At 48.2% G+C, this 24170-nt stretch overlaps 1 protein-coding gene across 1 annotated transcript; it reads left to right on the top strand.

Moving 5' to 3' along the window:
* The first annotated feature begins 39 nt into the window (after window positions 1-39).
* On the top strand, window positions 40-22058 carry OAS2 (2'-5'-oligoadenylate synthetase 2). Its single transcript, XM_089894529.1, is given in 13 exon segments — window positions 40-4910; window positions 6927-7089; window positions 7092-7187; window positions 9158-9336; window positions 10717-10822; window positions 10825-10951; window positions 11447-11588; window positions 13798-13965; window positions 16893-17181; window positions 18567-18731; window positions 18734-18747; window positions 19771-20009; window positions 20893-22058. Coding segments are annotated over 13 exon segments (2034 nt in total). The 5' UTR covers window positions 40-4733; the 3' UTR covers window positions 21062-22058.
* Window positions 22059-24170: the final 2112 nt, after the last annotated feature.

Raw genomic sequence — 24170 nt, 5'->3', positions numbered from 1 at the left:
TAGTATTGGGAGCTGTTGGTTCAAGTCCAAATTCATGAGATTTGGAAACAGAGGAGCACCTGTGTAAGGGATGACGGAAATGCTGGAATGAAAATTGGAGCACCGGAGCCATAAATTTTTGATTCCCCGGAGAGAAAACCCCATTCTGGGCAGTTCCTTCTGGGAAAACAAAAACCGGCAGATCTAATGTTTAGCCAAAGGAGATAAGGGTGGAGTCCCTCCCTGCACCCCCATTTGAGGAACCACCTCGCTGCAGCCCATAGCAGCTGCACCATTTACATCCCCTTCAGCAATAAATGGGGGGTTCAGTCTCTCCACATCTTTGCCAACGCTTTGTAATTCATGATCATTTTGATTATCACCATCCTAGTTGGTGTAAAAGAGTTATATACTCTCAAAATAATTGGGCCTGCTAAGCAAGGTCAAGACCCTACCTGGGAAAGAATGGGACCCTGACACATAGACTGCGGACATAAGAGTGGAAGCCCCTGAAAATCTTGAATCCCCAGACTCCTCTGAACCTGGGGTTCAGAAATGTCCCATCTACCCCTTCTGTTAAAAGCTAGCACCTCCCCCCTTGCAAGGAGACTCTGCAGAGGTCTCTCTTCCATAAGACCCCGCAGGACCGGCACCCACTTCCCCTCCTGCCCACTAGGACTGAGTAGGGTCGAGTCCCAAAATAGCCCAGCCGGGGGCGCGCTGGGCCTGCTGAGGGAGGGATGGACCTATATCCCAAACAGCCAGAAGACCCGGTCAGCATGTAGTAGCAAAAGTCAGGTGGGTGTGTGTGGAAGTGACCCCGAGGGCACTTGATCAAGAGGCTACAGTGTCAGGTCAGATGCGGAAGAGTTTATTGACTTGGAAGTCCCCTCCTGGAATTCAGGACTTCACACCCTGGCAAGGACCCCAGGAGACCGTGCAGAGTTGCTGTTAGCCAGGCTCTTAGAATGGAAAAAGTGAGAGCCTCTGCCGGGTGAGAACAAAATGCTGATATTCCCATGGGAGATGGTGGAAGATGGGATTCAAAGGTCAGGGAAGTGGATATGCTTGGGTGGATGTGCTATATAAGTCCAGAAAAGCCACCAAATTATCTCCCGTGGAAAAGCAGAGAATACAACGTTACCAAGGCCATAAAGAATACGCCAGTGAGAGGACTCAGCATCACTAAGAAGCTCGGGTGGCCTCCTCCATAGAAGATGCTGTCACAGGCCTCCTAACAGCACTGGGGATGGTAGAACCCCGAAATCATAGCGGCCATGAGACAACACTTACCAGTGACGTGGACACACTTCTCTTCGTGAGTGGTAGGGTGGAGGGGCAGTCAGGATGGCCTGACCCACAGAGAATTAAGGAGCTGGTCATAAAATATGGTGTCCCTGGGACCAAACTAACTGGGCCACAAATGAGGGACGCTCAATCTGCCCCATCAAACTACTTCAAGGATGGACCATTAGAACACTGAGAGATTCCCCCAATAAAAAGTCACCGTCCCTTTCCCAGTGGCTTCCCAGGAGACCCATTTCTGACACGTGACATCTAAATGTAACATGATCCTAGATTTGGGGGAGGGGGGGTTGCTATAAAGAACAACATTGGAATAACTGGTAAAAATTGAATATAAGAATATATCCATTGTATGTGCTATAAGGGATGATAGCGTTGTATCAAAGGTACAATTCTGAATGGGGTTGTCATTCTGTGTTTATGTAACAAGATACCCATATTCTTAGGGGATACATATGGAAGTATTTAAGAGTAAAGGGGACTGGGTGATTCTGATGTGTCCATGAAGGTTCATCACTTGTAACCAGTGTCCCACTCTCCCACTCTGCTGGGGGATATTGGTAGTGGGCAAGGCTGTGTGGCTGGGGGAGGGGGAGGAGGCGGTATACAGGAAATCTCTTGGCTTCTGCCCAGTTATCTGCAACATGCACTCAAATGGCTCAGTAATAATGATACTGATACATAGAGAATGAGGAGCAAATGTGGTGATTTTCAGGATGAAGGATATGAGAGAGTTCTTTGTGTTTCAAAAGATTTCAAAATAAAATATTTTAAAAATAAAAATAAAGCATAGACTTTGGAAAACGGGTAGTTAGAACCTAGTCAGACAACTTACAAGCTGTGTGACCTTGGGCAAATTTTTTCAGCTCTCTGAGCCTCTATGTTCTTATCTAGAAAAGAAGGCTTATGACCTCTGCCCACCCCGCCTACCTCTAGGTGTTACAGTAGAAGTCAGATAAAGGCAGGGAAGGGCCCTTAATGCGCAGGTGTGATAAGCAACTTTCTCCAGAGAAACTGAACAGTGAAAATGAACACATAAAGGGAAACCTCATTTTAAGTGGAGTCAGGAGACCAGAAGGGGGCGCTCTCACACACCTCAAGTACCACCGTAATTCAGTCATAGGAAAGACAGTCAATCAACAGACCCCAACAAGAAGCATCAACAGGAAAAAACTGTCGATGACAGGCCTGGACAGGAAAGATGTACATTGCATGTCTTGGAGGAAACCGACTACCCCGGCAACTAAGCCAATCACCTGTCATCAGCCTGAATTCTTGCTTTTCTCCAATGGACTCTCATTCAAAACAACCCCTCCCAACTTCCTCCTTTTTCTCTATAAAATAATGTTCCTCTTCTTTGTTTGTTGGACTTGCCTATGGCTTATGCTATAGCCTGCTTGTCCCAAATTGAAATTCTTTGCTGTTCCTGAATAAAGCCATTTTACTGGTAAAATAACTGGCTGTTTTACTTTTGAGGTTAACAGAACTATAGGTTTTATAGATCTAGATTTAGAGAAAGATTTGTTTTAAGGAATCGGCTTGTGCCATTGCAGGGGCCAGCAAGTCCAATTTCTGCAGGGTAGGCTGGCCGGCTGGAAACCCAGGGAAGCACCTGCTGGTAGAGTTCCTTCTTCCTTGGGGGAGATCAGGCCTTTTTCTTTTTTTTTTTAATTGATATTTTTGGCTGCATTGGGTCCTTGTTGCTGCTCACAGGCTTTCTCTAGTTGCGGCGAGCAGGGGCTATTCTTCATTGTGGTGCACGGGGTTCTCATTGTGGTGGCTTCTCTTGTTGCGGAACACAGGCTCTAGGCACACAGGCTCAGTAGTTGCAGCACGCAGGCTCTAGAGTGCAGGCTCAGTAGTTGTGGCGCATGGGCTTAGCTGCTCTGCGGCATGTGGGATCTTCCCAGACCAGGGCTCGAACCTGTGTCCCCTGCATTGGCAGGCAGATTCTTAACCACTGTGCCACCAAGGAAGTCCCCAGGCTTTTTTCTATTCATGCCTTCACCTGATTGGATGAGGCCCGCCCACATTATAGAGAGTAATCTGCTTTCCTTGAAGTTTATTGATTTAAATGTTGATCTCATCTCAAAAATACCTTCAAAAAAAGATCTAGAAGACTGTTTGACCAAATATCTGAGTACCATGGTCCTAGCCAAGTTGACACAAAATTAATCATCACAACAGAGAAGGGGGTCTGCTTCTGTCCCACCTTGGAGATGTTTGCCTTCTGTGTTACAGAGGAAGCCAGTGGGAGCTGCCTGGGAGTTTCATTTTCATGGTCCTGGACACAAGAGTTGCACGTCTGTCTCCCCTCTGGCCTGTGTGCTCCTGGGCCTGTTTTCCTTCCTTGCTGGGTGGGGTAAGTGCCCGATGAAACCTGGCAGGTGTCCATGTGTGTGCTGAGGAACTGGGCACACAGACACAGACCTCTTGGGACCTGTGTTTGCTCGGTGGCAGAACTAAAACCCGAGTGGCTGAGCCCTTGCCTTGCTGTGTGTCCCTGAACAAGTCAACGCCCTCTCTGGGTCTCTTTCTCCTCACTGTTCTCATTAACTCTGAGTTCCCAGGCCATTGGGAACAGGGAGAAGGGGAAAGAGCCTCAAAAGATGACCTCTGGGAAAATAATCTAAAAAAACTATATATAGATATAACTGAATCACTTTGCTGTATACCTGAAGCTAACACAATATTGTAAATCAGCTATACTTCAATTAAAAAAACAAGAAAAACAAAAAAAGAAAGGAAAAAAAAAGAAAAAAGATGACCGTTGGCCCCCTATGAAGTTATTTGCTTAACAAACACTTTACAGCTCCAGCCATGTGCCAGGTCCTGTTCTAAGCACTTTGCAAGTCTTTAATCCTTGCATTAAGCCTGTGAGACAGGTACCATTATTATCCCCATTTTATAGATGGGGAAATCAAGGCACAAAAAGGACTGGCAATGTGCTCAAGGACACAGATGTCGCATGTATCAAGCCCTCATAGTCCGGCTCCAGAGGCTGCATTTTTTTTTTTTTTTTTTTTTGCAGTACGCGGGCCTCTCACTGCTGTGGCCTCTCCCGTTGTGGAGCACAGGCTCCGGACGCGCAGGCTCAACGGCCATGGCTCATGGGCCCAGCCGCTCCGCGGCACGTGGGATCTTCCCGGACCGGGACACGAACCCGTGTCCCCTGCATCGGCAGGCGGACTCTCAACCACTGTGCCACCAGGGAGGCCCTGGAGGCTGCATTTTTAACCGCCAGTATTCCTTGAGAGCAGCTGAAAGGCTGATCATCACAGCTTGGGGGAGGGCAAAACCCTGGATTGAGGCAGCCGGCTGGGAAGGTTCTGTGAGTTTCCTTTTCCCCAGACATGAGTTTCGGTTTCAGTCTCCGGGCATAGGAGTTCCTCATTCTCTTCTGCCTCCAGCTCTGCCATTAGCTGTCATCTCAGCAGCCAGCCAGAGCAATGGGAAACTGGGAGTCCCATCTCTACGAACGGCCTGCCCAGAAACTGGGTGAGTTTACCCAGGACAACCTGAGGCCCTTTGAAGACTGTCAGAAACAGATCGACCAGACCGTGGACACCATCTGTGCAGTCCTGCAGGAAGCTGAGTAGTTCCCCCTGGTGACCGGCGTGGCCAAAGTGAGTAGAAGGCTGGGGTCAGGGCTTCTGGGACCCAGAAGGCAGAGCGACTTGGTGCTGAGCACCTACCGTGTGCCGGGCCCTGGGCACACAAGAGACCATCTTGTCTAGCCCCACACTCGTGTGAGATGGTGGGATATGGTGTAGAGTTTAGTAGTACAGGTTGGGGAGCCGGTTCTACCCCTTACTACTATGTGACCCAGGGCAGGTTGTTTAACCTCTCTGTGCCTCAGTATCTGAATTTGTAAAATGGGAGAGAAATAATACTCATTGCAAAGTGTTATGAGGCTTAAGCACATAATGTTCTTGCACAGGGCATGGTACCAAGTTAGTGCAGTAAATTAGCTGTGGTTACTTTTATTGTTTTTTTTTTTTTTTTACTTTTATTGTTTTTATTCTCCCCATTTTACAGGGGAGTAAACTGAGTCTACAAGACTTCAGTAAAACTACCCAAGGATGCTCTGTGTCTTCTCAACAGCAAGGGGTGGGGAGCTGTCATCAGTTAGAAATATTTGGTGCTATGGGCACAAACCCCAGGGTTGAGCCTGAAGATTCTGGACCTTTGGGGAAGAAAGGGTGCTGGGAAGGGGCCAGGACCCTAGGGTGGGGAGGGGCTTACGGATGCCCACCACAAACCCCATGCTCTCCGGCACCGGAATCCCACTTCTCTGTAGTTACAGTGCTTTCTGGCCTCTGCCCTTACACACACCCACTAGCCCTAGCAGCAAAGATACCTGGACACTTGGTGTCTCCTACCTTGGCCCAGATGAGGAAACTGAAGCGTGGAGAAGTTATTTAATAGTTGGCATCTGACCTGGGATTTTAAGCTCAGATAATCTGTTTGGGAGCATGCACCCTTAACCACTATACCATCCTACCTCTCAATATTGTTAACTTTTTTCTAATTAAAATATTAATAATACATACAAAAAGTGCACTGATCTAAGTGTACAGCCTGATGGATTGCCACAAACAACATACATGTGTAACCTACACCCAGATCAAGAAATAAAATATTCCCACCCCCGACCCAAGAGCCCCTGAACCCCCCATCCAGTCGCTACCCCCAACCCCAGGCAACCACTCTCCTGACTTCTGACAGCATAGCATAGATTAGTTTTGCCTATTTTTAAACTTTGTATAGAGTGACCAACCATCCCAGTTTGCCCGGGACTGAAGGGTTTTCTGGGACATGGGCCTCTTGGTGCTAAAACTGAGCATGTCCAGGGTAAACCAGACAGGTTGGTCACCCTGTATAAAAGAAATCATGCACTGTGTGGCTTTAGTGTGTGGGTTTTTTTGAGCCATCTGTTGACGAAATTTATGTTGTTGTGTGCAGCTGTTGTTTATCATTTCATTGCTGTCATGTGTTCCCTGTATGAATACACCACATTTGTCCATTCTACTGCTGATGACCATTCGAGTTGCCTCCCGTTTGGGGCTCGTAGGAAAAGTGCTGCTATGGGGCTTCCCTGGTGGTGCAGTGGTTGAGAATCCGCCTGCCAATGCAGGGGACACGGGTTCGAGCCCTGGTCCGGGAAGATCCCACATGCCGTGGAGCAACTAAGCCCGTGTGCCACAACGACGGAGCCTGCGCTCTAGAGCCCGTGAGCCACAACTACTGAGCCCACGTGCCACAGCTACTGAAGCCCACGTGCCTAGAGCATGTGCTGCACAATGAGAGAAGCTACCGCAATGAGAAGCTGGTGCACCACAACGAAGAGTAGCCCCCGTTCGCCGCAACTGGAGAAAGCCCCCGTGCGCAGCAACAAAGACCCAACACAGCCAAAAATAATAAATAAGTAATACAATAAATAAATTTATTTTTTAAAAAAGTGCTGCTATGGGTATCCTGATTCAGTTCTTTGGGTGGACAAATGAACATCTGCCACTCCGCTTTTAGACTCTGTTGACATCTGAGGCTTTTGCTTGAGGTGAGAAATATTTCTGCCTGTCGGGGTGCCCTGTGACCCCAAAGGGTTCAGAGTCTCACATCCACTTCTCTGTTGCTGGCAGAGTGGCTCCTATGGCCGGAGAATGGTCTTGAGGGGCAACTCCAATGGCACCCTCGTCATCTTCATCGGTGGCCTTGAACAATTCCAGGATCAGAGAAAAAGCCAACATGACCTCCTCTGGGCACAGTTGAAACGCTGTGAGCTCACGATGAAGCTGGCAGCCAAGTGGAGATCCAGAGCATCAGTGGCAAGCTCACCATCCAGCTGTCCACAGAACAGCAGAGCATCACTTTCGAGATGCTGCCCGCCTTCAACGCTCTGGGTGAGCCCCCCCGTGTGTGGGTGTGTGTGTGTGTGGAGGTTCAGGTCTGGAGGGGCTTGTCAAGAGAGCAAAGCCAGAAAAAGGGGTGGTAGATAGCCTGGCATCTGAATAAATACCACTGGTGCTTTCCAAAATGAGGGACCGTAGACTTTCCCTCCTTCCTCTCTTTCCCTCTCTCTCTTTCTCTCTCTCTCTTCCTTCCTTTCTTTCTTTCTTTCCTTTCTTTCTTTTCTCACTGTGTGGCATGCAGGATCTTAGTTCCCCTACCAGGGATGGAACCTGCACCCCCCGCAGTGGAAGTGCGGAGTCTTAACCACTGGACCACCAGGAAAGTCCCGAGAGACCGTTGACTTTCAAAAGAGGAGATTCCTCCTACCCTGAGCTTACTCTCTTCTGTAGAATTTCTCCCTTATCTCCTAGTTGACTTTGGAGGAAATGTTCTAGACTCTGGAGTAGAGCATCTCAAACTGTGACACGCACACAAAGCACCTGAGAAACTTGTTAAAATGCAGGTTTTGATTCAGGAAACTGGGGTCCAGGATTCTATATTTCTAACCAGTGCCATGATATTGCTGCTCTTCTGTGGACTACACTGGAGGATTTAGACTAGAATAAATGCTGGTTAGAGGTAGAGGATGGGGCAAACATCTGGGAAAAGTTCAGCTGGAGCAGGTATTTGGAATGTGCCTCTAATCAGGTCAACATCAAGGCAAACATCTTCCATGGGCAACTGTTTGGATGGATGGATGGATGGTTGACTGGATGGATGGATGGATGGTTGATTGAATGGGTGAGACTAAGCATAGTCACAGCTTAGTCTCAAGCATAGGTACATATATTATCACAAACTTAAATACTAGAGCTGAAATTCAACCCCTCATTAAACAAGTGAGGGGCTTCCCTGGTGGCACAGTGGTTGAGAGTCCGCCTGCCGATGCAGGGGACGCGGGTTCGTGCCCCGGTCCGGGAAGCTCCCACATGCCACGGAGTGGCTGGGCCCGTGAGCCATGGCCGCTGAGCCTGCACGTCCAGAGCCTGTGCTCCGCAACGGGAGAGGTCACAACAGTGAGAGGCCCACGTACCGCAAAAACAAACAAACAGACAAAAAAAGAAAGAAACAAGTGAGGAAGCAGAACGAAATGAATGTGTCCAGGGCCACACAGCCAGTTACTGACAGAACTAGAATAAAAGCCCAGGTCTTTTAAGCCCCAGGCCCAGTGCCTTCAAGGTGGACACACACACACACACACACACACACACACACACACACACCCTGACGACTTACATTCACAGAAAGGTGACCTAGTGCAGAGAAAAATGCACCAGTTTGCAAGGTAGGCAGACTTGAATTCTCATCCTGGTCTTACTACTAACCCACTTCTGCCAACTGTAAGATCAAGGCTAGAAACAGCTAACTTGCAGGACCTTTAGGATGATAAGGGTTGAGTATACGTGCCTGACTCAAAGGAAGGCTGGACTCAAGGTGAAGAGACAGACTCAGTGTGACTCAGAATTCCTAGGAAATCCTATGTTCTGTCCTCTGGTTCAGAGCACGGTGGCTGGAGATTAGGCCAGAGCGTCCTCTGCTGGCTGCACTCCATCTCGCAAAGAATGATGTGAGAACGAGAAATCAGCTCTTCCTCACATGTAGTACCGAGAAGCTGCCACCAGATAGCGGCAGAGCTACACATTCCAGACATAACCGTTCCTAGACGGAAACGATAATGGTCGCTTTCTGAGAAAAGTAAACTACTGAGAAATTTTTAAATTACTTTCTGTACTAAATATTAGCCTAACTATATTTTATTATCTAGCAGGACAAGCCACCCCTCACCTTTTATGCAAATGCACCAGTCCTCTTACAGATGAAGCAGTGAACGTGTGCTACCAAACCACATCCAGCCTTCTTTGTGGGCTCACCCAGGCCAGGTTCCATGAAAACCAAAAGTTCTGTTTCTGTTTCACACCAGGCTTAAGTGAGAAGCCCAGCCTCTGCACCTATCGAGAGCTCAAAAGATCCTTGGATATGGTGAAAGCCAGCCCCGGTGAGTTCTCAATCTGCTTCACTGAACTCCAGGAGAAGTTTTTTAGCAACCATCCCAGCAAGCTGAAGGATTTGATCCTCTTGGTAAAGTACTGGTGTCAAAAGGTAAACTTCAAATTGCATGTCTATTGCTATTATCCGTTTCCCTTTTACTGAGATAACTCACGTTTGGTAAAGTACAACAATGTTAAGAATACAGCTCAGGGATTTCCTGGTGGTCCCATGGTTAAGATGCTGCCCTCGCAGTGCAGGGGGTGCTGGTTCCAACCCTGGTGGGAGAACGAAGATCCCACATGCCATGTGGGCAAAGAAAAAAAAAAAAAGAATACAGCTCAATGTGTTTTTATAGCCTTTCAGGAAACACCCAGATCAAAATAGGGCACATTTCCTGCGCTCCAGCAGGATGCCCACTCCCAGTCCATGCTCCCCCCAAACAAACCACTATACTAACATCTGGTACCACAAATTAGTTTAGCTTGTTTTTAAACTTGATGTCAATGGAATCATGCTGCGTGTACTTCGTGTTTGCCGTCTTTTGCTCAATATTATGCCTGAGAGATTTGTCTGTGTTGTGGCAGGGAGTAGTGGCTCTTCATTGTTTTGTACTATTCCATTGCATTAATACACTGTACATGGATGCATTCTACTGCTGAGGGACACGTGGGCCATTCCCGAATTGGGGCTATTATGAATTAGGTTACAGTGGATATTCCCCTACATGTCTTTTTGTGAATTTAAGCAGTCATTCCTCTTGGGTAAATATGCAGGAGTGAGACTGCTGTGCTATAAGGTATACTTTATATATGTATGTGTGTGTGTGTATATATATAGATATATACATATATACACACACACACACCTTATATATATACACACATTACATATATACATTATATATACCTTATCTGTGTATATATACATATATGAATATATATGTATATGTGTATACATATACACATGCATATATGAATAAATTTGTGGAATATATATATATATATATATAACTTTAGTAAATACACCCAAATAGTTTTCCCAAATGGTTGTACCAAATCACACTCCTGTCAGCAGTGTATGACAATTTCAGGTGCTCCACGTTCTTATCAACACTTGTTGTCGGTCCATCGAATTTTAGCCATGATATCATTTCAATCATTGACAGGGGACATTGACTTCCTATAGACTTCTAGTTTCTTTTTTTTTTTTTTTTTTGCGGTACGCGGACCTCTCACTGCTGTGGCCTCTCCCGTTGCGGAGCACAGGCTCCGGACGCGCAGGCTCAGCGGCCATGGCTCACGGGCCCAGCCGCTCCGCGGCATGTGGGATCTTCCCGGACCGGGGCACGAACCCGCGTCCCCTGCATCGGCAGGCGGACACTCAACCACTGCACCACCAGGGAAGCCCCGACTTCTAGTTTCTTGATTTCAGACCCCTGGCATGGGCGGAACTGGGTTCCAAATTATCTGCTACACTTTTCTCCTTCCACAGTGCCAGGAAAAGCTGAAGGATTCATCCCTGCTGCCCCTGTATGCGCTGGAGCTGCTTACGGTCTATGCCTGGGAACAGGGGTGTGGAGCAGAAGACTTTGACATAACTGAGGCATCAGGACTGTTCTGGAGCTTATCAGGAAGCAGGAGCAGCTATGTGTCTACTGGACAGTCAACTACAACTTTGAAGATAAGACCGTCCGCAACATCCTGCTGGGCCACCTCCGATCCCCGAGGTACCAAGCTTCCCACAGCCTTCTCTCCTCACCTCTTTATCTACATGCCAGGCTGTACCCCCTTAGAATGAGGGTGCATCCCTGTCTTTCCCAGCCAAGCATGCACCAAAAGAATGCCAGCAGCAGTGGGTAGGGAGGCAAAGAGAGGTCTGTCTGAAAGAGGGACACTTCGATGCTTTTCACATTCTAAACCATTGTCACATTTTGTCCCAAAGCAAACACTTCCCCTCACAGAAGGAAGGGGCAAAGAGAGGAGGGGTCAGCAGAAAGAGGAGACCGTTTTACTAGGTTATGAATGGAACACGCCTGTAAAGCAGAGGACACTGGACACAGAGAACGCCAGGACCAGAGAGGCTAGACATCTCAGACAGAGCACGTCAGCAATTGGGAGGAACTGCAGGAGGTAAAAATCCAGGTTTCCAGATGCCCAGTCCAGGCCTTTTGCCCCCAAGATGATTTCTTCTCCCAACTGATTTTTTTTAATCAAATTCATAGGCCAGTAATCTTGGATCCAACTGACCCAACCAGTAATGTGAGCAAAGATAACACCTGCTGGCAGCTGCTAAAACAAGAAGCTCAAACCTGGTTATCTTCTCTCAGGCTGAACGAGTCACCTGGACTGTCCTGGAATGTTCTGGTGAGAGGGCTTTCAATATAGCTCGTGTCCTGCTGCAGGCAGGGTCCTCCCGATACTCAGACTGCAGTCTTATCCAAGATCACTGTGAGTTGGTTTCCCAGAGATGCCATGACAAAGCACCATGCACTGGTGGCTTAAAGCAACAGAAATTTACTCTTTCACAGTTTTGGGGGCTAGGAATCCAAGATCAAGATGTTGACAGGGCCATGCTCCCTCTGAAGGCTCTAGGGAAAAGTCCTTCCTCACCTCTTCCAGCTTCTGGTGGCCGTTCGCAGTCCGTGGCTTGTGGCAGCAACACTCCAATCTCTGCCTCTGTTGTCACATGGCCTTCTCTTGTGTGTCTTCACAATGTCCTCCCTCCAGGCATGTCTGTCTCTGTGTCTCTCTCCTCTTCTTATAAGGACACCAGCCGTACTGGATTAGGGACCACAGTAATGACCTCGTCTTAACTTGATTACCTGTTTGCAAAGACCCTATTTCCATATAAGGTCACATTCATAGGGCCTAGAGGTTGGGACTTCAACATATCTTTTAGGGGGACACAATTCAGTCTATAACACACCATTAGGGACCTCCCCTTCCATTAAAATGATAGTAATGTGCAAAATTGAACAAAGAGAAAAGGCGGGCACCTGCAGATGAGAGATTTCAATTAGTTTCTGCAAGAGAGAAAGCAGGTGAGAAGGTGGTGACAGATGAAATGGAGCAGAGCCCAAGAGACGTGGGTGGCAGTCACCCCTGCGGATGCTGGGACAACCTCTGAGCTCTACTGAAGCAGGCGTTGGGGGCGAGAGCGAGAAGTGAGGCTGCAAATGGGAGAACTAATGAAGGGCCAGATGCATTGGTTTTTCCCCTCCCATCCCCCAAAGGAGAAGCACATCTATCAACACAAATTTGATTATATCTGCAAAGTCCCATTTTCCATATAGGGTAACATAGTCATAGAGCAGGACGTGGACTTTGGGCGGGGGTGGGGGGTGGATATCACTATTCTCCCTCCCACTAGCAAGAAGTAAGCTGCCTCTGCAGACTGAGGCCTGACCAGAGCATGCAGAACAGGGAAGAAAAGATGCTCAGGTGAGGTGTCATGACCTGTGGTCCATGGAGCACATCCCATCTGATGTTTTCTACTGAAGAGGAGAGAACTTCACTTTTATGCAGATGTCAGACCCCATTTAGACATCAGAATATGGTTTCCTTCCAAAAGTGACCACAGATACAAGGGAGTGAGCAGGAGTGACCACAGTCCCATTGGATTAGAGAACAGGTAACTGTCCCTTCAGACTGAACACACAGCCCCTCTGACTCCAGGACAGCCCTTCTCTTCAACACACTTAGACGGAACAGCATCCCCTGGTGTGGAGGGTTGAATAGTGTCCCGCAAAATTCATGTCCACCCGGATCCTCAGAATGTGACCTTCTTTGGAAGTAGGGTCTTTGCAGGTATTACCAGTTAAGAGGTCATCCTGGATCAGCGTGGACCCTGAATCCAATGACTGGCGCCCTTATAAGGAGACACACAGGGACACAGACACAGAAGGGAGAAAGCCATGTGACAAGAGAGGCAGGGGTCAGAGTGATGCAGCCACAAGCCAGGGAAGGCCGTGGACTGCCAGAAGCTGGAAGACACAGGAAGGATTTCCCCTAGAGCCTTGGAGGGAGCACGGCCCTGCCTACACTTTGACTGCAGACGTCTAGAAACGTGATTTGTTACGGCCGTTCAGGGAAACCAATCCACCGGGGCACAGGGTGTTTAACAGAGGCTGATAGAACCTTGAAAAAGGAATAATGTGATCATCAGAAGTCAAAAATACCTGTAATAAATGGGAAAATAAGGAAGGAACAGAGCAGTACGAGAAGCCAAGAGGTGCTGGCCATGTGTGGACGATCCCAGAACAGAAAGTGGAAGCTAGACAATAATTTGGAGCCAGGTCTTCACAGACCTGTTGGGAGAAGGATCCAGATCCCTTCTAGAGGGTAAGAGGAGCAACTAGGAGAGGTCCTGTTTCTGGGGGATCTTGGGTACCACCCGAAACTCTCAGGTATGCTCTTGGGATATGTCAATGCAAGAACTCAGGATGACAAAGGTACCAGCAGGAGAGTTGAGAGCAGGAGGGAGAGTTGGGGGAGCAGAGCAGGCAGGGGAGGAAGCGGGGGCTGGGGGACAGGCGGCTGGCAGGGGGCGTCTCACAGCGGGCTCCTTCCACAGCCTGCGCCGCTCTACGTGACCCCAGGCCATCTTCTAGACAAGTTCATCAAGGACTTTCTCCAGCCCAACAGGACTTTCCTAGATCAGATCAAGAAAGCTGTTGACATCGTCTGTAAGTTTCTTAAAGAGAATTGCTTTCGACATTCAACTACAAAGTGTCAGAAGATTGTCAAGGTGAGCAATGGCCTTTCTCTTTGTTATTGGCGGGGACTAAGCTGTTCCTGTAACTCTGCAATGCTCGTGACCACTGGAAATGTGAGGACAAAGGGTGAGGGAGGGAAGCAGGGGAGATGGGCAACTAGGACCCTGGTTTTCAGTGGAGGGTGCTGATGCACTGCTTACGTCATTCGCAATAGATTTTGGGGGGGGGTGCACATTGTGTGGCCTGCGGCATCCTAGTTCCCCGACCAGGGACTGAGCCCGGCCCACGGCTGTGAAAGTGCCGAGTTCTAATCACAGTAGACTTCTGATTCTGTGTTAACCTCCGAGAGCTGCCGGCAACGCTCGCCGGTGCTTGGCTTGTGGTGCATCACTCCAGTCTCTGCCTCCCTCTCCCCGTCCCCTTCTCCTCTGGGTCTTTCTTCTGTTCCCTTCTAAGAACACTTGTCATTGGGTTTAGGGCCCGCAGATCCCTAACTGAATTACATCTATAAAGACCCTTTTTCCAGATAACATCACATTCACACATGTTGCCAGCAGACATCTCTTTTGGGGGGGGGGCACCATTCAAACCACAGCAGATTCTAAGCTCCATGTGTATTAAACCAAAAAGTGACAGTCTTCCTAGTTTCAATTCATCCCATCAACTGAGCTAGAGATTCAGCAGATGGGGCCATTCTTGTCCAAGACTCCAAGGTCACGCGCTGACACACTTGCCTCCGTCTGTTGGCCACCAACCAGATAACTGTGTGTCCAGGGTCACAAGAAGGGAGGGAGAAAAGTGCTGACCTGTGAGCAAAAACATTTGCCGTGATGCAAAAAAAACAGATCTGTGTGCATGCTGCCCTGGGACGGGTCTGGGGACCAGTACCGACGTCCCATGCGCCATGAGTAAAATGTCTCACAAGGTTAATTTGAGGGAAAACAAGACTGGCTGTGTTCATGGTCAGTGAACCATTGTTGAAGCACTCATTTTGTCCTCTCCTTCCCCAGCCTCTCATTAACATGATAGTAAATAAATAAGAAACGTTAATGACACATCAAAGAAGAAAATAGGAAGAGAGCCTTTGGCCGATAAGAAGTTGCTTTCTATCTTCCTGAAGTTGGTTGCAAGAGTTGTCTGCTGAGGTGATGGGAGAGGTGCCACCTGGAGGATGCAGGGAGGGGGCTGTGGCCCGGGAGACCAGCTGCATGAATGAAGTGGCATGGGCCAGGGATTAATGGAGCATCTGTGTACAGGAAGCTCCACTCCCTCCCCTCGCCTCCTAGGCCACGTAGCCAGGCATTCGCTACCCATGGGTAAAATAAACATTGCTTTTGCAGAAATCAAATGAGCTTTCTGGGGAAAACCAGGAAAACATGCATGAGGGTTGATGCTCAGAGCAAATCCCACCAAGTTGTGGCATTGAGAGAGCTCCCTGCGAAGCTGGCTTCTCCCCGACTCACACTCAAAGAAGCCCATCAGCTAAGCAGCTGTGCCTTCAGGGAGAACTTCACAAAACAGACAGAATGAACCTGTGTGCCTGCCTAAGCTGCCTCGTGCAGAGCTTGGCAAGCCAGGGCCAGCGAGCTAAGAGTGGTTTTACTTTTTTTTTTTGTGGTACGCGGGCCTCTCACTGTTGTGGCCTCTCCCGTTGCGGAGCACAGGCTCCGGACGCGCAGGCTCGGCGGCCATGGCTCACGGGCCCAGCCGCTCCGCGGCATGTGGGATCTTCCCGGACCAGGGCACGAACCCGTGTCCCCTGCATCGGCAGGCGGACTCTCAACCACTGTGCCACCAGGGAAGCCCCGGTTTTACATTTTTACATAGTTGAAGAAGAAGAAGGAGAAGAAGGGAGAGGAGGAAGAGGAAGGGGAAAAGGAGGAGGATGCGGGGGAGAAAAGTGAGGAGCGGGAAGTAGAAGCTTATGTGGCAGAGACACACGTAGCCCACAAAGCCTAAAATATGTATCAGCTAATGCTTTACGGAAAGTTTGCCGACCCCTGCATCTAAATGATGAATATTCATCCAATGGTCCCCAGATTGCAGGAGGGAAGAGATGACGTCAGGCTTGCCTTAGTTTGATTTATTTCAGGTCACAGAAATTCAAATAAAGCTACATACTCTTTTTTGTCTGTTTGTCCAGAGTATACTGTAAATGGACATCTTGAGGACTGTATTTCATAAGATCAAGTATGCAGAGGGATCTATATAGTGTCTAACAGAGCACATTCAGCTGATATTAATACAGTGCCTTGTGTTTAAAATTTGCTCATTGCGTATTGATCCATTCGAATTTTGTTTTATCTAGGGGGGAAATTTTAGATTTTCACTATTGAGGATTTTTTTTCTCACTATGGTCTCTTTTTAAAATTTATTTATGTTTATTGAAGTATAGTTGCTGTACAATATTATATAAGTTACAGGTGTACGGTATAGTGATTCACAATTTTTAAAGGTTATACTCCATTTATAGCTATTATAAAATATTGGCTATATACCCCATGTTGTACAATATAACCTTGTAGTTTATTTTACTGCTAATAGTTTATACCTCTTACGTCCCCACCCCTGTAGTGCCCCTCCCCACTTCCCTCTCCCCACTGTAACCACTAGTTTGTTCTCCATGTCTGTGAGTCTGTAAAGCTACGTAGTCTTTACCAGAAATCTTTAGGAAGTTGACTTGAGAAGCAGGTCATTTATAACTAGCCCATCCATTGTTTGTGGGCAAATTCACACATCAAATGGCATGAGATGAGCCACCTTTGGAACCAGATGATTCTATTTCTTTGGAAAATGAAACACTCTGCTTCGGAATCAGCCCTAACTGGAGACTCGAACATGGCACCGCTCCCGGCAACCTCATTAATTAGCCCAACGGGCGCCAGCCCATGGGGGTGAGGGCTCAGGCTCTAGAAAATGCTTTATCTCCAGCTGCCTTTGCTTCCCTAGGGGGCGGGGGGGCTGGTCAACCGCCAAAGGCACGGCTCTGAAGAGCAGTTCCCATGCCGACCTTGTTGTGTTCGCGGACCCGCTGAAAAGCTACACCTCCCAGAAAAACGAGAGATGCAACATCATCAAGGAAATCCATAAGCAACTGGAAGCCTGTCAGCAGGAGAAGGATTTTGAAGTGAAGTTTGAGATTTCAAAATGGAAGGCTCCCCGGGTGCTGAGCTTAACTCTGAAATCCAAAGTCCTCAACGAAAGTGTTGACTTTGATGTGCTGCCTGCATTTAATGCCCTAGGTAAGACTCCTAAGATTTGAGCTTCTGGAAGAGGAAGAGGGATTCTGGTGTGATGGGGGGAGGTTGGGGGGGGGGGGGGAAGAGGGAAAGTCACGTGACTTACTGATCGGACCAGGTCCAGTGCCCCAACAGGTGACATTCATAATGACAGCAATACCTTACACCTGTATACATTTTCATTCTCGTTTATTTTATCCCTACGACGGCCAGAACCCACATCTTACACTCCCATGGTGTCATTCACAACATCTATCAAAGAATGGGGTACACAGGAAGTCAGTACACATTTATAGATAAAATGCCTCAAGTAGTAGGGAAGGAAATGAAAAAACAGACTGTGGGAGAAATTCTGAGGCAAAGACAGGAAATCTGGGTGTTCGCCTTCCATCTTAGGCAAAAACTCCTTTAGAAATTCAATTCGTGAGTGACAGATACACAATGGTGTATTAAAAGAAACCAAGGAAGGGCTTCCCTGGTGGCGCAGTGGTTGGGAGTCCACCTGCCGATGCAGGGGACACGGGTTCGGTGCCCCGGTCTGGGAGGATCCCACATACCCCGGAGTGGCTGGGCCCGTGAGCCATGGCTGCTGAGCCTGCACGTCCAGAGCCTGTCCTCCGCAACGGGAGAGGCCACAACAGTGAGAGGCCCGCGTACCGCATTTTCCAAATCAAAATCAAGAAGACTCTGGTACCTTGCCTCTGAATGGTTCTTAGGGTCTTTAGAGAGGAAATGACAGTATATAGATAGGGGGTCAGCTAACTTTTCAAATGAAAGGCAAGATAGCAAATATTTTCAGCTTTAAGGACCATAAGGTATCTGTCACAACTGCTCAACTCTGCCTTTGTAGCTTGAAAACAGCCATAGACGATACATTAATAAGTGGGCGTGACTGTGTTCCAATGAAACTTTATTTACAGAAACAAGCAGGCGGCCAGATTTAGTCTGGGGGCCACAGTTGGCAAACTTCAAATCAGCACTGTCTAGAAGGCCTTTCTGGGATAACGAAAATGTCCTCTACCTGTGTTCTGTATCTACTGAGAGCTTGAAATGTTGCCAGTACGAGTAAGGAACTAAATTTCTCATTTGATTTTCCTTTAATGAGTTTGAATGCAAATAGCCACCTTGGCTGATGGCTACCCTGTTGGACAGTGCAGGTCTAGATAACGCTTTAATAATAAATACCACCTATACTCATATAAACCATGTAATTTTTAATATCTCATTACTCTGGAGATGCCCCTGATATCTTAGACATCAGTAATTCACATACACTAATAGAGTTCAAAATAATTTCCCAGAATTAAATTATAGTTGTCAACAGTGTTTTGAAATCTGTTACTTTCTATACAGATTAAAGCATAATGTAAATTTCTTCCCCATGTTAGGTGAACTGAAGTCTGTCTCTACACCCAGCCCCAGGATCTATGCTGACCTCATCTATTTGCCTAAATCCTCAGACGCCCTGGGGGGAGAATTTTCTACCTGTTTCACGGAGCTACAGCGCAATTTCGTTTGCTCCCGGCCCACCAAACTGAAGGATTTGATTCGCCTGACTGGTACAAATGGGTATGACAGCTCTTGTCCTGGCCACCTGGTTATTATTTTTATCAGTACCCTGTGACCATGAAACCAGCACTTGTGCTCACTGTCTCCCATGCTGGGGGCTGGACCACATTACAGAATCTTCCCATGCCTAACCCTGAGTATCTTTGTGGAGTTCCCATCACTAACCCCACTGAGATGGGTCAGATGTAAGCATCTCCTCCCAACAAAGCTGCCACACATGGTTTATTTTCCTTTTCCCTGACACCCAAAGAATTCTGCAGGAATCCAAGTTATCGTGCCTCCAAAGGGCAGATGAAGTTGGGATTTTCATGCCTGCAAGTCACCAGCATGGCTTATCTGCTGCTAGGTGTCCATAATTAATAGACACAGATGCTACCTCTTGGAAGGCGGGTTGAAGTGACAGGCAGCAGCAGGGGCTGCATTTTCTATACTGGTTCGCCTCCCTCCACTTCCATCCATCTTGCCACAGGGTAGTTTCTAAGTATTCTCATGACAGCAGACACCCAGCACGACAGCAGCTCTTTCAGGAGATGTCTCCTTTCTGTGTCCAGCTTCCTGAAACCCGAGGAGACTGAACCCTGTGGTTTCCACATCTACACCCAGCCCCAGGGTGCTCAGAGTGCTCAGGGCTGCAGGGTGACCTTGAGCAAGTCACTTCACTTCCCCATGACTTCAGCATAGCGACCTCTGCCCGCTGTGTAGGGATGCTGGGGGATCAGGAGTGAATGACGTAGGTGGAATGTCTGGCCCCATAATTAGCACACAGTGGGTCTTTAGTAAATGGTACTATGTTATAACTCTAGGACGGTACATACAGCCAAAGCACAACAAAGAAGCCTGCGTGGGCTGCCTTTAAGCTGCAAATTGACCCTTCCCAGACCAGTCCCAGCGCTGCGTCTCGAGACCTGGGTGCCCTACTCCGGCCCCAGCAGTCCTTCACGTGCACCCTCTAAGGCTCTTGCTACGCTCATTTCGCCTTCCTGCTTTAGCCAGTATTGTCTGATGTTCCCACTCTTCCCTCAGTGTGGAAGCAAACTGAAGCAAAAGGGGCCTCTGCCCCCCAAATATGCCTTGGAGCTGCTTACCATCTACGCCTGGGAGCAGGGGAGCGGGGCGCAGGATTTTGACACGGCTGAAGGTTTCCGGACGGTCCTGGAGTTGATCACAAACGAGCAGCATCTCTGTGTCTTGTGGATGGTCAACTACAACTTTGATGATGAGATTGTGAGGAGCTTCCTCCTGACCCAGATCCAGAGAACCGGGTGCCCCAAACCTCAGCCCCCTCCATTTCTTAACCTGATTCCCTCCAACGCTATTTTGGTGACCTGAATTCACCTCCCGTGGGGTCCTGATCCATTATTCCTCCTGTGAAACTGAGAAGGGAATGTGCTGACCGTCAGAACCGCCCACAGTCTCCAGGGGTAAAATCCCAGGGAGGCAGGAGAAATGTCATCGAGGAGGAACAAAGAAGGAAGGACCAAGGTACCAGGCCCCTGAGTTGCTTTCATCTTTCTAGGTCAGAAGGAAAAGCATGGATTCATTAGCAGGTCTAAAAGGTGTGGAAGTTGGAAGTGTGTTCCTGAGAAATAATGCTGTCATTCGGTGCTGGTGTGTCCTGCAGGCTGTTTATTAGATCAGGTTTTATCTCCCCTTTCCAACCTCCATCCCACAAAACCTTTATCCTTCAAGAATAGGAAGGAATCTTAGTGTATCCACTCAGCACCAGCAGCAGGGAACCAAAACAGTGGAAGCAAAAGAAAAGAGAAGAGAGAAAAGAAAGAAACATTGAGAAAGAATAGAGGAGAAAAAAAAAAGGACAACAAGATACCCTGGCTTGCCTACCGTGGGTGTGACCTACTTGACAGTAGAGTTGATTAAATGATACATTATATTTCAGTTGCCCTAGCGTGGAGAGATGTTTATAGAATGCCTTCATGTGTATAATAATGAACAGCTTTCAAAACTTTTCTGACAAATATGATTTAATTCTAGGAAATCACTTTGAACTGTATTGGTACATTTGAATTACGGATATCTAAGCTAGAAAGACACATTGTTTTATTACAAAGAGTAGAATGGGCCCCCAATTCTGAGGCCACTGGTTCTAAAAAGCATGCCTCTAATGGCTTCTAATCTCTCGTTTAGGCCTGTGATCTTGGACCCAGCCGATCCTACTGGCGACGTGGGTGGAGGGGACCGTTGGTGTTGGCATCTTCTAGCAGAAGAAGCTACTGAATGGTTGCTGTCTCTCTGTTTCAGAGACGGGTCGGGTTGTCCCATACAATCGTGGAAAGTGCCAGTGAGAATCATCTAAAGGAAGTGTCATCTGGAGATTACCCTGGGACAGGCTGAAATCAAAGAGCTTCCCTGCTATAGCAACTTGGGATTCACTCAGCCACAAATAACAGATAGCCCAACTCAGGAGCCTAAACGATTGGGTTTTTTCTTCCCATAACAAGAAATCCTAAGGCAGGCAACCTAGGACTCGCACAACAGCTCCACTGGACTTTCCCCAGGAGCAGATCATCTCCACCGTGGCACTTGTTATTGGGGGCTGGATAGTTCTTCGTGGTAGGGGCTGTCTTGGGTAGTGTTAAGTCTCTACCCACCAGATGCAGTAGCACCAACCCCGAGTGCAACAACCAAAAATGCCTCCAGACAAGACCAAGGGTCCCCTGGGGCACACTCATCCCCAGCTCTTCCTGGCTCCACCCTCTTTAGTCGTTCATTTGAGTCTTCGTGGCACTGAGAGTGGCTATTGCACCTCCAGGTGGCGGGTCCATGGTGAGGTTGGAGGAACAGAAAGGGGGAGGATACCCACCCAGGTATCTTATTAGAAGCCTCATCCAGCAAACTCTCTTACATTTCAAGTTGCAGCTACCTGTAACTGAAAAGTGGCTCCAAAAAAGGGGGTGAGAATTGGGTCAGCCAACCAAGATACCTGCCACCAGGTATACTTGGTTCCCCCATCAGGTTCTCTGTCAACAAGTACCCAAAACTGTCCCTGGTAGTAGTCACCTTCTCAGATACACTTCCTTCTTTCTTTTTGGTTTTTTTTTTCTGTCTCTTTTAACCAATGGTTCTAGCTGCTTGGATATGTATTATTCTCGCACATATATTTCTTTCTTTCTAGACAGTGCAGTCACCAGGAAGTTGGGGAGCAGGGATACATTCTATTGTCAGTGAGATGCACTTATTCAGAAGGTGTAGATTCCTGGAATAATAATGCTGGAAGAAACTTCTAGAGACCACTAGGCAATTGCTTTTTTTTTTTTTTTATGGTTAATAAACTACAGAATTTACAAACCCAAGCCTGAATGAACGGTATTACTCCACTTCATATTATCATTATTGGTATAACGTATTAGCCATGATTGATAGCAAAAATCATTGTACGTAATAAATATTGTGCTTTATTTAGAAAGATGACTTATAAGCACTGCTGTAGGCCTGCTAGATAGGGCTTTGATTTTCTAATAATACTATTAAGTTATCTAATCTATTCAAAATAGCTTGACCCGATGGCCACAATCTATGTTTTTCAGATGACTGGTATGATTAGAAATTTGGCTTATGACTAAGGCACGGGGCTGTTTTCTAGGAAAAGTTATTATCGTCGTCAATGGGTCAGCCCACAAAGTTTATTTGTCCTCGCAAACACTGCCTGAAGCACGACGCCCCCTCTGCCCGCTCTGTTCGGCAGAAGAGGAGAGCGGAAATCCCACCATGTGCTTTATACCATGACTGGCCACATTCAGGCCCCTTGAGGAGGCGGTTCTGAGGAGCTAATCTCTGGTCCTCTTCCTTCTCTGTAATCTCATCTGAACAATTTAACGCACGTCCATGGCCTCCCCCACCCCTGACAGGCAGTTGCTTTTAAAGAATCGGTTCACTGTGTGAAAGAGTAGCCCATTCTTCCCTTGACGGCCCCCACTGCTCCTTCCCTCGCTTCTTCAACTCCTCTTGAAATCAAGACCTCCACGTCCTTCGTAAAGTCTCACCTCGCCTTGCTGAAGTCTCGTTCCGTGTGTGACCTCCGTTATTAAAAACATTTGCTCTCGTCCAGGTTTATGTGCACGGCATTTGTCAACCATTCTGTATTTTCCCAATTACTAACTCCTTCCCTTTCCTTCAAGTCTTAGAAGAGGGATCTTTTCCCAAAGTGAAGCCCTTCACCTGCCCCTTTATTCCCATAATTCCATGATCTTTTGCTCTCACACACTTCCTCCGGAGCAGGAAGTCATCACCCGGAGAAGGGAGAAGGCTCAGCTGTTGTGCTGGGGGTGCTGGTCAGGAAAAGGGATCCTTCCCCAGGACTTGGCCATGGTGATGCCAGAATAATGGGAGAACAAGATAGCCAGTGGGTGACCCCTATGAGCTCTGACAGCGAGACGGGAAACTGCCACAAACCACAAGAGACCTGGGAAAGCAAGAAGGGGGTGTGGCAGGCGGAACAGTTACCCCCCCAAAGATGTCTGCATCCTAATCCCTGGAACCTGTGAATATGTTACCTTACGTGGCAAAGGGACTTTGAAAATGTGATTAAGGATCTGGAGATGGGGAGATGATCCTGAGTTATTCAGGTGGGTTCAGGTGGGTCCAGGTGGGTCCAATCTAATGCCGTGAGCCCTTAAAAGCAGAGAAGCAGTCCCACCTGAAGTCAGAGAGATTCAGCTCAAGAAGAGGCAGGTGAGGGATCTGAGCCGTTGTTGCCGGCTCGAAGGGCCGACTCAGGGAATGTTCTAGGCTTCTAGGAGCTGACAGCTGCAAGGAAACAGGAACCTCTGTCCTGCAGTCACGTGGACCTGGACTCAGCCAACGAGCGGAGTGACCTGTAGGCGGACCCTCCCTAGAGCCTCCAGGTAAGGAACGCAGCCCGGCCAGCGCCTTGATTTCAGCCTTGGGCCGCCCAGAGCAGAGACACCAGCCAGGCGTGCTGGGCCTCTGACCACGGAACTGTGAGCTGATGAACTTGTGTGGTCTTGAGCCACTAAATGTGTGCCTCACAGGCAGGTGGCACAAAGCAGCTCGGGGCCTGGGCCCAGAGGGGAGTCGGCCTCCCCTGCTCCGGGACCAGTCACTCCACGCCTGCCCAGCCTGTGTCCAGGGAAGGCGACTCACACGTAAGAGGGAAAACTCTTTTTTTCTTCGGCCTTCAGTATTTCTGAACCAGTCCCAGTGCTTCTTTCTTTTATTTTGGCTATGCTGCATGGCTTGTAGGACCCCAGTTCCCCGACCAGGGATCGAACCCGGGCTCTTGGCAGCAAAAGTGCCGAGTCCCGACCGCTGGACCCCCCCGAGAATTCCCAATACTTCTGACGCCAGATTGGGAGTGCGGGGATTTTCTCACACTGAGCAATTCTCCGACACCAGCTGTGTGTCCCACAACTCAATTCAATCCTGACCCTCTCTACCCGGAGTCC

The sequence above is a fragment of the Delphinapterus leucas genome, chromosome 14, assembly GCF_059928025.1.
Source record: "Delphinapterus leucas isolate spDelLeu-1000000601 "Yukka" chromosome 14, BTC_Dleu_Yukka2, whole genome shotgun sequence".
NCBI lineage: Eukaryota > Metazoa > Chordata > Mammalia > Artiodactyla > Monodontidae > Delphinapterus > Delphinapterus leucas.
This window is presented reverse-complemented; position numbering and strand designations above follow the sequence as displayed.